We start from the raw sequence: 16,297 nt of genomic DNA, 5'->3' as shown, positions 1-16,297 counted from the left end.
AGATTGGAATAAGCATTTTGCTTAGACATTAGGCCTATAAGATATCATAAGGACTAATTAGTTTAATTAAGTAAAACCTAGTAAATAGAACACGCCCTTAATCTAGATATGGTGTATAGCTTTTGATTCTTGCACTATCCTAAAAAATTTATATGTAAAACGTTTGAATCTACATGATATCAGAGATTAATAAAAATAAATAAATAAATAAATAAAACCATCAAATATTTATAAAAGACGCAAGGAAAATTTTATATTATTTTCAAAAGATAAAACTCCTGTATAAAATTTCCTATAAATAAGAGATTTGAACTGAAATAATTGTGGCTAATTTAACTCATGCCCCAACCTTTTTACGACCTGTGCAAGCATGAAACATCGGTAGTTTGACAGGAAGAACTGATCGCGCAGAACCACACTGCTCGCATCTGAGAAACATGATACGATTTTCTTTCGAAAAATTTGTGTCAGAACTCTTGCAACCATGACAGATAACATAATCCATGGCATATTTTCTCAGTAACACTTCAAAGTGTTTCGGAGCAAACCTTCCATTAACCACCAACCTCTGTTTATCATCCAAAGACAGAGTTGTAGCCAGTTCCATCTCCATAAAACTTGCAAGGTGTTTCGGATCCCTGTGCATAATCTTGCAGAAATCCATGAAATTGACATGAACTGTCTTTTTGGAACCTTGACGCGCCACCAGTGGGACTGGCAGCTTCATAACTGTCTTCTGCCTGCCTTCACTAAACCCGCCTGAGTAAATTCTTTGTAACAGCTCTTCATACTGATAATCTCCGTCGTTGTCTGTCCCCTCCTGGGAAGGTTGCTGCGACTGCTCATCACTTCTGATGACTTCTTCCTTGTCATTGCCATCTATCGCGTTCTCCGACTTGGCAACTCTCTTCTTCTTTTTCTTCTTACTGAAATTCAATGGTTCTATGCTATCAGCAAGATTGTTGTCGTCCATAGCTCTGGTGTTATTTTCTTCGCAAATAACCATCTTTAATATTATTATTTTATTTTTTATTTTACTTGAAAGCCTTCAGAAAATTGAGTTGAATTGAATGATGGTCACTAAGGCTGAATATATAAGGTACAACAACTTGGTAAGCAAGGCACTCATCTAAAGTTCTAATTCTACAAGGAATCTAATACAGACTATTTCCTAAGATAATACATGTAATTCGTAATATTATCCTAAACATTACTCTGTATTAAAAATACATATTATGTAAACTAATATAAAGTTTACACAACTATTAACTACTCGCATCTATAATTAATACTTCGTACAAGTAATAAACTTAAATAAACTCGGATAAGGGAAAACGAGTCAAAAGAACGAAGCCTGGTCCCACAGAATTCAGAACTTGCACCATATTACTCCGAAATTTTATCAACAAAACTCTGCATACCATCAACATCAAACCTGTATTTCTTTTATGAGGAAAAACCCATAGTTTCTTAACTTCTCAGCCAAATTGATATCAAAGATCCGAAACAGAGCCATACAATCAATGGAGAAAGATTTCCATTCAAACGAAATTGAATCAGCATTAATGAAAGAGAGACACAACTTGACATACTACTAAGACATTGTTTTACACAAAACATCAACCAATATAAGCATCTATACCCCCCCAAATATCAAGTAGTAGAGTATTCAAGGAAATTTAAAAAAATAGAAAATAAGGGTAATCAATAAACCAAAGACATTCAGATGCCTATGATTATTCAAGTAAATGTTTCAGGTTACCACAAGCACAATGTACAACTAATACTCCCTCTTCGGAGGTGAAAACTATGATACTTTGCGGATCATGAATAATCTACTCCGCCCACACACACAAATATTAGTATTGTACAAAAGGCAGTTAGAACAAACAACTACACACTAAGTAACAGCAATGCAACCCAAGCAGAAGAGTAAAACGATCAATCTACAATGAAAATTTCTTCACTTCTCAACCAGTCTGAAACATAATCAACCAAAGAATAATAACAATTCGACACTAATATGATGATATCCACTTACTCCATGATAAAAGAGATACTACAAAGTCATACATTGTTGTATTCCAATACCAAAATTAGATATAACATCAACCGCCACATAATTGATATAGTATCTAATAATACTAATAAAATTCAAAAGTAGAATTCATCCTTCAAGTACATAGCATAGAGCGGGAAACATATCAACTAATTTTGTTTCAAATGCAGAGAGAGGTTCACAACAGCATCTTTAACTATTTCACTTTTAGTACTCTTAGCTATATTATGCAATATCACAATTGAGTACCATCCCATTTTCAACTATTTCCTGATAATTTGTTTGCGCATAAGTATAACTCTTATCAGGATAAAGGATAATCCATCTACCTGAGAGTTGAAAGTGCTTGGATTCGGACTTTTGTATAAACAGGTAATAGAACAAAATAGAGAGAATGAAGGAAGCTAAGCAGGGCAGGTATATTGCATGGTTATCTTAACACAGGTGTAACTAATCACCAACAACTTGGGAAGAGTTCATGGATGCAATTTATGCAATGAGAAAGTGCAACACAGAAAATCAATGATCAGCAACACTTTCCAATGATCATAAATTGAAGAAATAAACTAAGGGATTGATTCTTGATTATACACAATGTTCACTCATACGAATATATGATAATATTTACAAACCAAATAAACAGCAATGCAACCCAAGCAAAAGAGTAAAACAATCAATCTACAATGAAAGTTTTTCAATTCTCAACCAATCCGAAACATAATCAACCACAAGAATCGGTAATAGTTTAGCACTAGTATGATGATATCCATTTACTAGATAACAAAAGAGATACTGCAAAATCATACATTGTTGCATTCCAATACCAAAATTCGATTTACCATCAACAACCAAAAGAGACAATCAGTAAGAAACAAGGGTAATCAATCAATCAAAAGACAGTCAGATGCCCAACCACCAAAACCTAAGAGCAAACCTAGTCGCCCAGATCACACAGAAACGCAGCAACAACAAACCCAACTGTAGTTCCAATCAAAGATATAGAAGCCAAAGAGAGGATATCAATGGGCAGCAAACGATAAATCTTTGATAATAATGGGTGTCAAAATCCATTCTGCACCACAATTTAAACTCTAAGACTACATTACACCCCATCAAAAACTTACTCAAAAAACCGCTTCAAAAGGCAGATTTGTCGTTTACATTATACGCCATCAAAAACTCACTTCAAAAATTCCCCTTCTGCACATACAGGATAAAGTGCACCTTTTCAAATGAAAGTTCAGAATCAGAAACGAGTCTTTGGGTGGAGATGCATAACATTACCCTTCATATAATAATTCAAGTATATGTTTCATGTTACCACAAGCATAATGTACAACTAATACTCCCTATTCGGATGAGAAAACCATGATACTTTGCGGATACAGTAGTCTACTCCACAGTCCGCACACACACAAAAGGCAGATTGGACAAACATCTTTAAATCAAATAAACAACAATGCAACCCAAGCAAAAGCATAAAACGATCAACGTACAACGAAATTTTTTTCAATTCTCAACCAATCCGAAACATAATCAACCAAAGAATCGATCATAATTTAACACTAGTATGATGATATCCATTTACTACATAACAAAAGTGATACTACAAAGTCGTACATTGTCGTATTCGATAACAAAATTTGATATAACATCAGTATCTAATAGTAATTTCCATAGTAATATTCATAGTAAAGTCAATCAAATTCAAAACATAACAAGCATAGAAAAGAGACAATAAATCAAGAAACAAGGATAAGCAATCAACCCACGATGTTCCGAAGCGCCCAATTCATCAACGGACAAAAGCCGAGAGCAAACCCTAGTAGCCCAGATCACGAAAACCGCCGCAACAACAAACCCAGCTGTAGTTCCAGTAGGAGGAAGAAACAACGACGCCGCAGAGTAGATAACAATAGGCATCAAACAATACCCAACAACACTAACACAACGATAAAGATCCAAATTCCCATTTCTCCCAGCAAGAAAATTCAAGATCATGTAAAGAAAAATCGAAGAAATCGCAATCCAACCCAGAATCACACCAAATTGAACTTTCCCAGCGAGTAATTGAAACAACCCAAAAGCGATGTAGTACAGAAAAGGTCCAGAAAGATCTGGGTCTGAGTGTAGAGATGAGTTGACACGAAAAGGGTTGAGTAAAGAGCGAGTTTTGCGCCAGATTAAGGAGGGGTTGATCTCGAGTTCTTCGAGGAGAGGGGGTTCGTCGGAGAAGAGGCCACCGGAGGAGGAGGAAGAGGGGATATCGTGGCGGAGGTGCGGTGGTGGGAAGGCGGTGGAGGAGGAGGAGGAGGAGGAGGCGGTGGCGGATCCGATGTCGAAGGACATGAAAGGGATGGAGGAAGAAGGGCGTTGGGGTTGAAATGGTGCGGTGGGGACTTGGCGTTGGTGGAGCATGTTGGGGTTTGGGGCGGTGGTCGCCGGAGATGGGCCGGACGACGGGAAGTTTACCGGTGGGATAGTGAATTCTTTCGGCATTTTGGTGGTGTTGGTGGGATCTAGAAAGAGGAGAGAGAGAGAGGTGCAGTTATGGTATGAAAAGGAGTATCGGAGTAGCCTAATTTTAACTAAGAAGTATCTCAGGGACAGTTAGGTAATTCCGTAAGCTGGGTAACAATTTTCGTAAATACTCTCTCCGTTTCGTAATACGAGTAGTTGCAATAGGAGGTATTGCACACAATTGTCTTTTGGTCAATCAAATTTACCTAGCCTCCTTTGGTCAATCAAAATTCACGAGAATTTTAAATTCCCAAATTATCAACCAAACAAGGTTATGATGAAAATTCCAACGAATTTCATTTGGGGGAATAACTTCCCAATTTCCATGAAATGTAATTTCCTACTGGAATTTAATTCTCATGTCAACTAAATGTGATTAGAGTTTAAGGAAATTTATGATCTCGGATCATAAAGTAAACTTTTACTTCTATTATAAAGAGAAATAAATAATACGAAGTAGTATATAAAAAGAATTGTTGCAATTATTACAAAATGAATGGAGTATTACTTAGGTAACCATAAGTGTACATAATAGTGTACATTATACTCTTTGCATGCATAGGGTGCTACTCATGTCGAAAATAGAGCCCAAGCTAATACAGGCATCCCCAAGTCATCAGATACATACTTAGCTAATTGAATTGCCCCTAATGATCCACATTCAAAATTTCTTGTATTTTGATTGTTTAGGTTGCTCGAGTATAATGCTCTTAATCTTTGTTTGGATGGTATTTTTTATAATTATATGATTAATTACAAATAGTTTGATTTGCTGGGAATAGTGGTCAAATGAAGAATAACCAGGTTAGGGCCTGTTCCGATTGACTGAACTCAGCTGAACTGAACTGAACTGAATTGAGCTAAACTGAACTGAACTTATTAATTAGTGATTTTTAACTACGGATTAGTGATCTTTGATTATTTATTACTATACATATGTGTATATACAAATGTACATATTAAAATATTTACGAAAAATATACTATATAATTATAAAATTTATGGAAAATATATTAAAAATATACTATAGAACCATTTGAACAATGAATTGTATCAATATTATTATTATTATTATTATTATTATTATTGATTATTATTATTATTATTACTATTATTATTTATTGATTGGTATTATTATTATTATTATTATTATTATTATTATTATTATTATTTATTGATGATTATTATTATTATTATTTATTGATTATTATTATTAGTATTATTATTTCAATTATTATTGTTATTATTATTATTATTTATTGATGATTCTTCTTCTTTTTCTTCTTATTATTATTATTATTATTATTATTATTATTTATTGATGATTATTATTATTTATTGATTATTATTATTAGTATTATTATTTCAATTATTATTGATGATTATTATTATTATTATTATTATTTTTTACTTATTGATTATTATTATTATTATTATTAATATTATTATTATTATTATTAATATTATTATTATTATTATTATTATTATCATTATTGTTGTTGTTGTTGTTGTTGTTGTCGTAGTAATAAGAGCTTAAAAGAATGAAATTTGGCTTTATATCATTAGCAATATCATTAGACATAAATTAAGAGCTGAACTGAACTGAACTGAATTTCAACGGAAGAGAACATACCCTTAATTTAGCAATTTTAGGGTTTTGACTTGAATGGAATGCAGCTTTTGAGACTATGATTAAGCTTACTTGCTATAAACTAATTGTTTTTTGAGAAGGTACTTTGTTAATCCGGACTGACGTTAGTCCGAACTAACGAAATACGGATTTTTTATATTTTCAATTGGCTGGATGATATCCCCTATTTGCTAGATGATATCCTCTACTAAATGAAGGATATCATCTATCCTCTATTTGCTAGATGATATCCTCTACTGGCTGAATGATATCCTTTATTGGCTATACGATATCCTTTATTGGCTGGATGATATTTCTTCTGGATGGATGATATCCTTTGTTGGCTATATGGTATCCTTTATTGGCTGGATGATATTCTACTAGCTGGATACCTCTATTGGGTATATGATATCATGGCTGAATGATATTCTCTATTGGCTATATAATGTCATTTATGATTGTATCTATGACATCCTTTATTGGATGGATGATATCCTCTATTGACTATATGATATCATTTATTATTATTATTTTATATCATTCATTTGTTGGATGATATCATATACTTTGAAATATTTTTGATATCCTATTGGCGGGATAATATCCTCTACTGGTTGGATGATATCCTTAACTGGCTATATAATATCATGGCTGGAAGATATCATATAGCCAACAGTAGATATCATTTATTATAAGAAAGACTAAAAGGAAAAAAAAATTATAAGAAAAGAATTAAAAGTATGTATTTTATCCACAAAAGCAACAGAAACTACATTTTCCTTATTATCACGAATCGACAAAAAATAATCACATGTCATCAATTCATCATCAACAATAGCAATTAAAAACATCAACTACAACTAAAATGAATCAGATTGGAGTAGAAAATCATTACAAAAATCAAATAAAGTAGAACACTAAACATTGAAAAATTAATCAGATTATCTATAATATGGTAAATCTCCACCGAAGATCAAGGAAGAATTGAATTGTTGAAGCTCAGTGCTTCTTGTTCATCTAATAATTTTCAGCCTTAATTTCACAAATTCATCTTTTATATGTCAATTTCATTTAGCAGAGAAATTGGTGAAGAAACAAGCTTTGAGAACTGACCTCCCATTTAGCAAAGATGTTGCCGTTGAGGAGAGAGAAATTTCATGGTAGTCAGTTTGGAGTGAATTTGGGAAGAAGGTGAGTGAGGAGAGATACAGTAAGGAATGGAAGGTACGTAAGTAATAGAGTAAATAAAATTGTTGTCGTACGAAATATTGGGTACGGCTTACTGTGTGTTCTTCTTTATATTTTCTCAAAGTAAATATCATCAGATCATTACAAGATATTGCTGGATTATTATAGCTGTACCTAAATAGAGGTACTTAAAGTTTAGGGAATTAGGGTATACTTTGTAAGAGTTGGAAGTATAAATGTTAAGTATAATGTTTTAAATTTTCTTTAAAAAAAATATAAAATAAAATAAAAAATCTTAACTGCTTAAGCAAGAGCGAGGTTGAATTGAGAACAACATCAATGACAAGTTAATTGTCAAATTAGCTTGTCATGCCACCTAGGATTGCAAAACTATTCTTCCTTCTAGCTAATTTAAGAGCAACTCCAAGTCTCCAATGATTGCTTTTGGGGACTAGCTTGCAATTTTAATAATTTTTAATCTAATAACCAAACCATAGGAGGATAATTCAATAATGAGCTTGGCTAAGCTAATTAGCTTAGAAATAATTGTCTCTAATAAAATATTAATGATTTAAAAAATAAAGCTGAAAAATCTAAATAAATGACAATTAGCTTAACCATTGTGGTATAAATTTGCTAAAAGGAAGTATACCTTTACTACCATAGGTGGCATGGCAAGCTAATTTCGCAATTAGATTGCCATTATAGTTGCTCCTATACCGCAATGGTTAAAGCTAATTGTCATTTAGTTTTTTTAGTTGTATTTTTTAAATAGTTAATATTTTATTAAAGATAATTAAATTCTAAGCTAAATAGCTTACCAAACTAATTTGCTTGGTCAAGCTAATTATTGAATTATCTTCTAATGGTTTAGCTATTAGCTTAAAAATTATTAAAATTACAAGCTAGTCACCAAAGCAACCATCGGAGTTCCGAGTTTACGAGTATTGCTTCAATTCTAATATATTGTAATAGGTTTTTTTTGTTGCTAGAATTGTAAATCGCTTAGCGTATTGTTAGAGCTTAGGAGAGATTGCAATATATAGTACGTAATCTTGTAGTATTATTTATTTATTTATTTATCTATTTGACATATGCTTAATATATAATCAAAGGTAAGGATTACAGACGATAGAATAAGTTTGCTATACTACTTAGAAGAGCTTTACTAGCTTTAAGATTACATAGAGTACAAATAAAACATAATTACAACTTCTTCACAAGAAAACGTCGGGAACATGTTGTAGGAGATACCAAAATTTTCCAACGTTGGCTTTGGATCCCCATTTCTGTTGATGTTGGGAAAAGAATGGAAAGGCAGATAACACGCGATTGTTGACATACATTAACTCGGGCTAAAACAGACACAAAGAGTTTTTAACATTAGACAAACACAGGTAGGAATAAAAGATGACCAAGGCTTAACAACACAATTCGAGTCCCTTTTACAAGAGGCTCTATACCCTTAACTGTGGGTACCTTTGACCCCTTCTCTAAGGAAGAGGTCATTACCATACTAAAAACTCTCCAAAAGAAACTTTTGGGAGCCCCCATGTTGGAGAGCAGGGTTGGGATAAAGGTTTTTTAAAGAATAGATTGACAATCCATTGCTAAGTTGAAACGGTGAGTGCCAAGTGATAGCCCACCATTACTTTGTCGTACGGGCAAGTCAAAGAGAGTAACAAAATAAAAAAATAAAAAAACAAGCCAAGACCACCTTCAAGAACCAAAACGGACCACAAACAAGGACAATCCCCGGAATTGTCCAAACCCGAAAACCAAACCACTTAACAAGAGGCTTAACACACCCCCTTAGCCTCCCAAACTTTATGTAAAACCACTTGATTAAACACAAATTAGCCCAAATAAAACAACAAAAGCATCGAAGAACAAACACCTCACGACAAAATACCCAAAAACTAAGGAAGTGACACAACCAAAACATTAACAAAATTAACTCCGTAGGGGAAAAAAAAAACTAAAACTGACCACTACTAGAAAACAGCCTATTTCCGACGGATGCGTTCCGACGGACGTATAATTCCGTCGTAAATTTGAAATTTCCGACGGATTTAAATTCCGCCGGAAATTTACGACGAATTTAAATAATCCGTCGGTAATCCATAGTAAATTTCCGGCGGAATTTAAATCCGTCGGAAAATATGTATTTAACGACGGAATTTTCCGTCGTAATTCAAAATTTCCGACCGAAAATTCCGTTGGAAGACATTTTTTTTAAAAGCCGTTTATTTTATAAACCCTAACCGACACTTTTTACCCTTTTATTCTTTATTCCATCTGTTCTCTCTCCTCTACTATGCGCCTCCCTCTAACCCTCTCCTCTTTCTCTCTCCTCTCCTCTCTTCTTCTCTGTTCATCTCCTCTATTTTGTTCTTCCCTCTCCTCATTTCTATCTCCTCCTTCTCTTTCTATCTCCTCATTTATCTTCTCTTTCTCTGTTTTTTTCGGCGAATGATGTGGTGGCGAGTGGTGTGGAGGCAACGCGGTGGTGCTTCTCAAATATTTCATAAATTAATGGTTTTTTTTGGTCAAATTCGACCATAAAAAGACTATATCTAGGCTTTTTGTGGTCGAATTTGGCCTATTTAAACCAAATTCAACAATTCAAAGCCAATTTCTATTATTGAGGTATGTTTTTCGACATTTTTTTTATTGATTTGATGTTTTTTTTTTCAAATTTTTTTCGGTTGGTGGCGCTGTGGTGGGGGGTGACTGGTGCCGTGGTGGTTTTTAATTTTTGTTTTCATTTTTTTAAAAATTATTTTTGGGTGGCTGGTGTTTTTAGGTGGGTGTGTTTGGGTGGGTTTGATTAGGGGGTGGGTTAGGTTGGTGGGTGGTTCGATTAGGGGGTCGGTTAAGTGGGTAGGGGCTCTGGTGGGTGTTGGTGTGGGTGGTGGATCGGGTTAGGGTTCTCGTGGGTGTGGGTGGTGGATCGGGTTAGGGTTCTAGTGGTTGTGGCTGTGGTTGTGGCTGTGGGTAGTGGAACGGGTTAGGGGGGCTGGTGAAACGGGTTAGGGGTGGGCTATGGGTGTGAGTGGTGGATCGGGTTAGGGGCTTGTGGTGGGGGGTGGTAGCTAGTGGTTTGGGCTGGTGGTGGGGATGGTAGCTGGTGGTTTAGGCAGGTGGTGAAGGTGGTGGATGCTTTTTTTTTTGTTTTTTTAAAATAATTTTCCGACGGAATTTCCGTCGCAACTTTCCGAGGGAATCGTGTTCGTCGGAGATTTACGACGGATTTATCCGGTGCCGGAACACCTCTGCCGACGACCGAATTCCGTCGGAATAGTGTTTCCGACGGAATTTTCCGTCGGAAGGGTCCAATTTCCTACGAACCATTTTCCGACAACCCGTTCCAACGGAATTCCGTCGAAAAAGCCTATTTCCGACGAATTTCGCGGTTTTTCCGACGGAATTTTTCTGTTGGAAACAAGCTTTTTTTTTGTATGGACCAAACCAACAAGCAAGGCAAGAAGAGGATGCACAAACTAAAGGAAAGGCATATAACGAAAATCAAACCGAGATTTCGAAGTCAACCCCAAGAGACCCATGTAACCGTAACCCTAACTTCACCGTATAAACGTCGCGATGACCTTTTTTCCGGTAATCCCTTGACAACGGCGTTAGTGCTATCCCAATATCCCTAGAAACATCAACCTCGTCCCTGAAATGGAAAATCTGAACACAACTCGAAACAAAGCCTTCCTATTCCTTATCTCAACCGCGAAAACACTACCAAACACCAGTTAACGGCCACCCGAGAAGTGTAACCTGAAAACGTAAAGACCCGGACTAAAACCCACCGAGAAAGAAAACTAACTTGCTGGAACTGGCCTAAACCTCAAGAAAAGATTAAAGAAAAACCCCTAAATTTGAAACCCTAACCCTAACTTTACTCCAGAATACAATCAAAGCGTTAGAGTTAATTTTGTATTGGGAGAATGAAAAAACTGAAATAAACCTTTAATTGATGCTCGCCAACGACCGTTGATGAGCAAGGGTACTCTGGTCGCCAGCAGCAAAGGGAATAAGGGAGTGTTTTTTTTTTTTTTAAAGAAAAGGAGCGCAGGTTTTAGAGAGAGAATCTTGTAGTATTATTATATTGAATCAATTGTTCTATGTTCATGTATGATATTAATCTCGATATGCAAGTATGTTAATGTCATTTTATAAACCGTTTCTCATCTTCTATTCAGCACCTCTTGTTTTATCCTCCAAATTGTTCTAAGAGGTTTTACTTTTTTTTTTTATTTCTTCTAGATACAGACTCCTCCTAAGCTTGTTAGGGCATTGCAAGGTATATCAAGATGTCCTAAAGTTAATGTTCGATTTCCCAAATGTCCTTTAGCTTCGATTTGCTTGGGCAAGTCTTGGGGCTCCGCGTTGCTAGGGTAAGTCCCGAGGCTTCGCTTGTACGTCTTAGAGCTCGGCCTGCAAACAAGGAAGGTAAACTGCCTTGGGGTGTGACTCGAGAAACCCCTCCGATGCTTGAGCCAGAAAGAGTACTTTCTAGAGAGAGAAAGTAGAAAGAGTGAGTGTAATTAGAGAGAGAAAATAGAAAGAGTGAGTGTAATTATTAGAGAGAGAATCGAAAAAAAATTCCCCTTCATTAATGATTGGGGAGCTATTTATATTGTATTTTTCAGGTGTTAAAGCTGTACTTAGTTGGACATATAGATTAAGGGTAAATATGTACTTCTCTAATGATTAATGATGGGCTGGTTTATGGAGGGGTATTTTCATCATTTCAGGTCACTGGGGTTAGGACAATGGACTTAGCCCAAAGACTTTTGTTTTCCATTGCTTTCTGAACTTTTCAATCTTTGTTTATTATTGTAGAAATTTCTAGGGTTTGTAATTTTGATTTTGAACATTAATTATATGAAGCTTTTTCCATTTTTTTCATTACTATTATGCACTTTCTTTCATTGTGTTTTGAGGCTTTGAGCTATGTTGGTGGTGATGGCGATGATTTTAGATTGCGATTTCGTCTTCTGCTAGTCTCACATTATCCTCTCTCAACTTCAACAAAAATAAGCCCTTTGAACTTGTAGTGTGGCAGCAGGTGCCCTCTAAAACTAGTGCGAAAAATTCCACTTAAAAGTAGGAATGAATGAGATATGAACCCATGACGACTATTGTGTTACGCTAACTCTTAATACCATATCATGTTAAAGAATTAAATTAACAAAAAATTTAAGCTGATGGTTAAAACCCATGATTAATTTATATACTCTATCCTATAGTTATGAGGGTAATAGTGAGAATAAAGGTTGGGTTAGTGGTTGGATGCTATCCATTCACCATTAAGAATTTGTTATATACACCCAAGCGTACCGTACACGCATCCAAGTAGGGATGGCAACGAGTCGGACTCGGAGCGGATTATGCTAAATCCGACTCCGACCCGACAGGAAGTCGGAGGTTAAATCCGACATCCGACTCCGACTCCGACTCCGACATCCGACTTCGACATCCGACTTCAATATCCAACCTCCGACTCCGACTCCGATCCGACCCGACTCCGAGTTTTTTTTCATTATTCAATATACTTTGAGATGTTGGGCTATTTGGGCCTTTACAACCCACACCCAATGCCACCATGACCCACACAAAAATCCACTATTTATTGGAGTCGGAGTCGGATAATCCGTTAAAGTTGAACATTTGTCGGAGTCGGATTTTTTTCTCGGATTTTTTATAGGATCCGACTCCGACCCTCCTCCGACTCGGAGTCAAATTATTTTAACGGAGTCGAACTCGGATTACTTTTTTCTCGGACTCGAAGCGGATATTTTACCTCGGATCGGGGCGGAGTAGGGTCGGATCCGGACTAGATTGCCATCCCTACATCCAAGTAAGCCAAGATTATTGTTTTCTCTTTATTTGGTGATTAAATTAAAAACAATCATTAAAATGAGAATAAAATACTCATTGGTGTACGATACACTCCAATACACCAGGTTGTATATAATAAGTCTTCAATCTTTCAAAAAAAAAATATAACAAGTCTTCAAAATAAAAAAATTAAAAAATAAAAAATAAAAAATTAAAAAAAAAAAACTCTTATACCAGTATATATTCAATAATAGTCTTGTAATCTTGTTAGGTTCTTATTAGGGGTCATCGTTTTGAAGTAGACTGCCAGATGGGTTACTATCACGTAAAGTGTAAAAAAAGTTGAAGCCAACTTCCATATTAACATACATACATACATACATAGAGTAAAGCATGATTAATACTTGGTACTCTATAATTTATGCTATATTATTATTATTATTATTATTATTATTATTATTATTATTATTATTATTATTATTGCTTTCATTTCTAAAATCTTGCTCGATTTTCATTCATTTGCCGTGCCGTCACCATTACTCATGTCTCCCTTGATATGAAATTCTCTAATCAATGACATTCACCCCACAAAATAAAGTAAAAGTAAATCAAATGATAGCAAAGGATCAATTATTTATCATTCAACGCTTGTATATCTTGTATACAACGGGAAATAAATATACAATCAACTTTGATTATTTATCATCATTGTATACAACGGGTGCATTATTGTATCATATCCATTCATCAACCCATATATCCAATACTAATAATAATGTTTGTTGATAATATTCTATCATTAATAATTTTTGTAAATAAAAAATTATAAAAAGCAATTCTATTAAAAAAAAAAAGGTATTGATGCACAAAAAATTTACACATGACCAATCAAAAGTATACGTATACACATATCATACATCTTCTCCTATGAATACGAGGAAAAAAAATTAAAAGTGAGGCCAAAAAAAAAAAAAAAAAAAAAAACTTGTTTCTAGTAAACACCCAACAAAATAAAAATAATAAGGAAAAAAATAAAAATAAACTTACACAAAGTAATCAATATGACACCAATTTGTTTTGCATGCATATTTCTTGAATAATCTTCAATGATGCAAAGGGTTTGGACCAGTAGGAACTAATCTCTTTTGAACACCAAATCTATGATCGATCCCTTCTTCACCACTTGGATTTGAGCCTTGATGATGATGATGATGCCGAAATCGATTATAATCATGCTTATAAAATGGTGTAAAATCAAATAATTCCTTGGATGGACCGACTTTCCTATTTACCAAATGTAAATGATGGTTATAATGAAGATGAATATGAGAAAAAACGATGAGGGCTAAGAGCGTAAGCACCACCGCGAATATGCATGAGAAATACGTCTTGGAGATCACCATGGTGGAAATTATTAGTGAGGATGATGAGGGGTAGTTTGAGAAGAGGCATGAGGCAATAATAATACAACAAAAAAAATTATTATATGGTTTGAACAAAAAAATTGTTAATGTTTGAAAGATTGAGAAATGTTGAAGTTATGTGTAGTACTTTTGACAGCTTGAATAATGTTTGAAATATGCAAGAAAAATAAATATATATTCCTATATAATAAGAATGAATTTAATTTATATAATTGGGAGTGTATGTATAATTGCTTAAATTTGAGGCTTAATTTGTGGGACATTGGAACAAGGGGAGAAAGAAGAGGAAGGGCGGTGTAAATAAGCATCTTTTCCCAATAAAATCATGCCTTAGAATCTAAGGTATTACAATATAGTTATACAAGTAATAATTATTATAATATAATAAGTGGATTGTCAAACTTTAGAGTATAATTTGAAATTAATTTACGTGTTGAATTTGGAATTAATGATGATTTGTACGTTGATCTGGTTTCGAAAATGTCAAATACTTTTTTGTGATCCATTTTTTGCTGCCTTTTGTTTTTAAATAATAATAATAATAATAAAATTTGTTGACGTTGATCTTCAGCATGTGGTGATCAAATTCTGGTGAATGGTTGTGTGTTATATGGGATTAAGGAAGGTATTGATCGGCGCTAGTCTTATGAGTAAAATTTAGGTAAACTTGTGTTAGCATTTTCTATTTGTTGACAAAATCTAATATATATATATATAAAGGGGAGTTTTTCCCCGCATTTTTATAGAGCCACATAGGATTTTGTTATTTTAAAAAAATTATAGAGCGCCACATAAATGTGCGATGTAGGATTGGTATTTAATGTGTGCCACATAGGTTTAAAAAATATTAAAATATTAAAATTATAAAAGTCAAGATGAAAAATAACAATTCAATTCATCAAATTGATCCTACGTGCATATTAATGTTTATCATAATTAAATGGGTTAAAAAAATATTAAAATATTAAAATTATAAAAGTCAAGATGAAAAATAATAATCCAATTCATCAAATTGATCCTACGTGCATATTAATGTTTATCATAATTAAATAGGTTTAAAAAAATATTAAAATATTAAAATTATAAAAGTCAAGATGAAAAAGAACAATCCAATTCATCAAATTGATCCTACGTGCATATTAATGTTTATCATAATTTAAAAAAAATAAACTTAAATTATCAAGCATAACACACATATTGACAGTTTTGACACATATTTGCATCATCAAAGTCGATAAATTAACGTGCATCAACAAACACACATGTAAACTAATACATCCCTACAGTTCAAATCAATTGTAACACACATGTAAATTAAAGCATTCTTACCTCTTAACAAATTTCATCTTTTGCAATCCAAATCCAAAATGAACACAAAACACAACTCTAACCAACTATCCTATTGTCTTCTAATCCTTTTTATATTATTATTATTAGTATTTAATAAGACACAAATCTTAAATAATCTTAATAACAAAAGAGATCATTCTATTTGAACATCACAAAATGTTTTGTTAGTATAGATTTTTGATAATATCATAATAATAATAATTTTTTAAGATTGAAATATTATTATTATTTTTTATTTTTGACATTATTGTTATTATATGCTGATAATTTCTA

The 16,297-nt window shown here is 33.8% G+C and overlaps 2 protein-coding genes across 2 annotated transcripts; both read right to left on the bottom strand.

Moving 5' to 3' along the window:
• Window positions 1–3,458, bottom strand: LOC110720117 (eukaryotic translation initiation factor 2 subunit beta-like). Its single transcript, XM_021899122.1, has one exon. The coding sequence runs from the start codon at window positions 1,004–1,006 to the stop codon at window positions 338–340; it is 669 nt and encodes a 222-aa protein (XP_021754814.1). The 5' UTR covers window positions 1,007–3,458; the 3' UTR covers window positions 1–337.
• Window positions 3,459–3,617: 159 nt separating this feature from the next.
• LOC110720108 (protein YIPF5 homolog) lies at window positions 3,618–4,641 on the bottom strand. Its single transcript, XM_021899111.1, has one exon. The coding sequence runs from the start codon at window positions 4,556–4,558 to the stop codon at window positions 3,767–3,769; it is 792 nt and encodes a 263-aa protein (XP_021754803.1). The 5' UTR covers window positions 4,559–4,641; the 3' UTR covers window positions 3,618–3,766.
• Window positions 4,642–16,297: the final 11,656 nt, after the last annotated feature.

Source organism: Chenopodium quinoa, unplaced genomic scaffold (assembly GCF_001683475.1).
Source record: "Chenopodium quinoa cultivar QQ74 unplaced genomic scaffold, ASM168347v1, whole genome shotgun sequence".
Taxonomy (NCBI): Eukaryota; Viridiplantae; Streptophyta; class Magnoliopsida; order Caryophyllales; family Amaranthaceae; genus Chenopodium; species Chenopodium quinoa.
This window is presented reverse-complemented; position numbering and strand designations above follow the sequence as displayed.

Excerpts from the sequence above, each read along its gene's own strand:
- LOC110720117 (XM_021899122.1), bottom strand. The coding sequence starts at position 1,006 with ATGGTTATTTGCGAAGAAAATAACACCAGAGCTATGGACGACAACAAT.
- LOC110720108 (XM_021899111.1), bottom strand. The coding sequence starts at position 4,558 with ATGCCGAAAGAATTCACTATCCCACCGGTAAACTTCCCGTCGTCCGGC.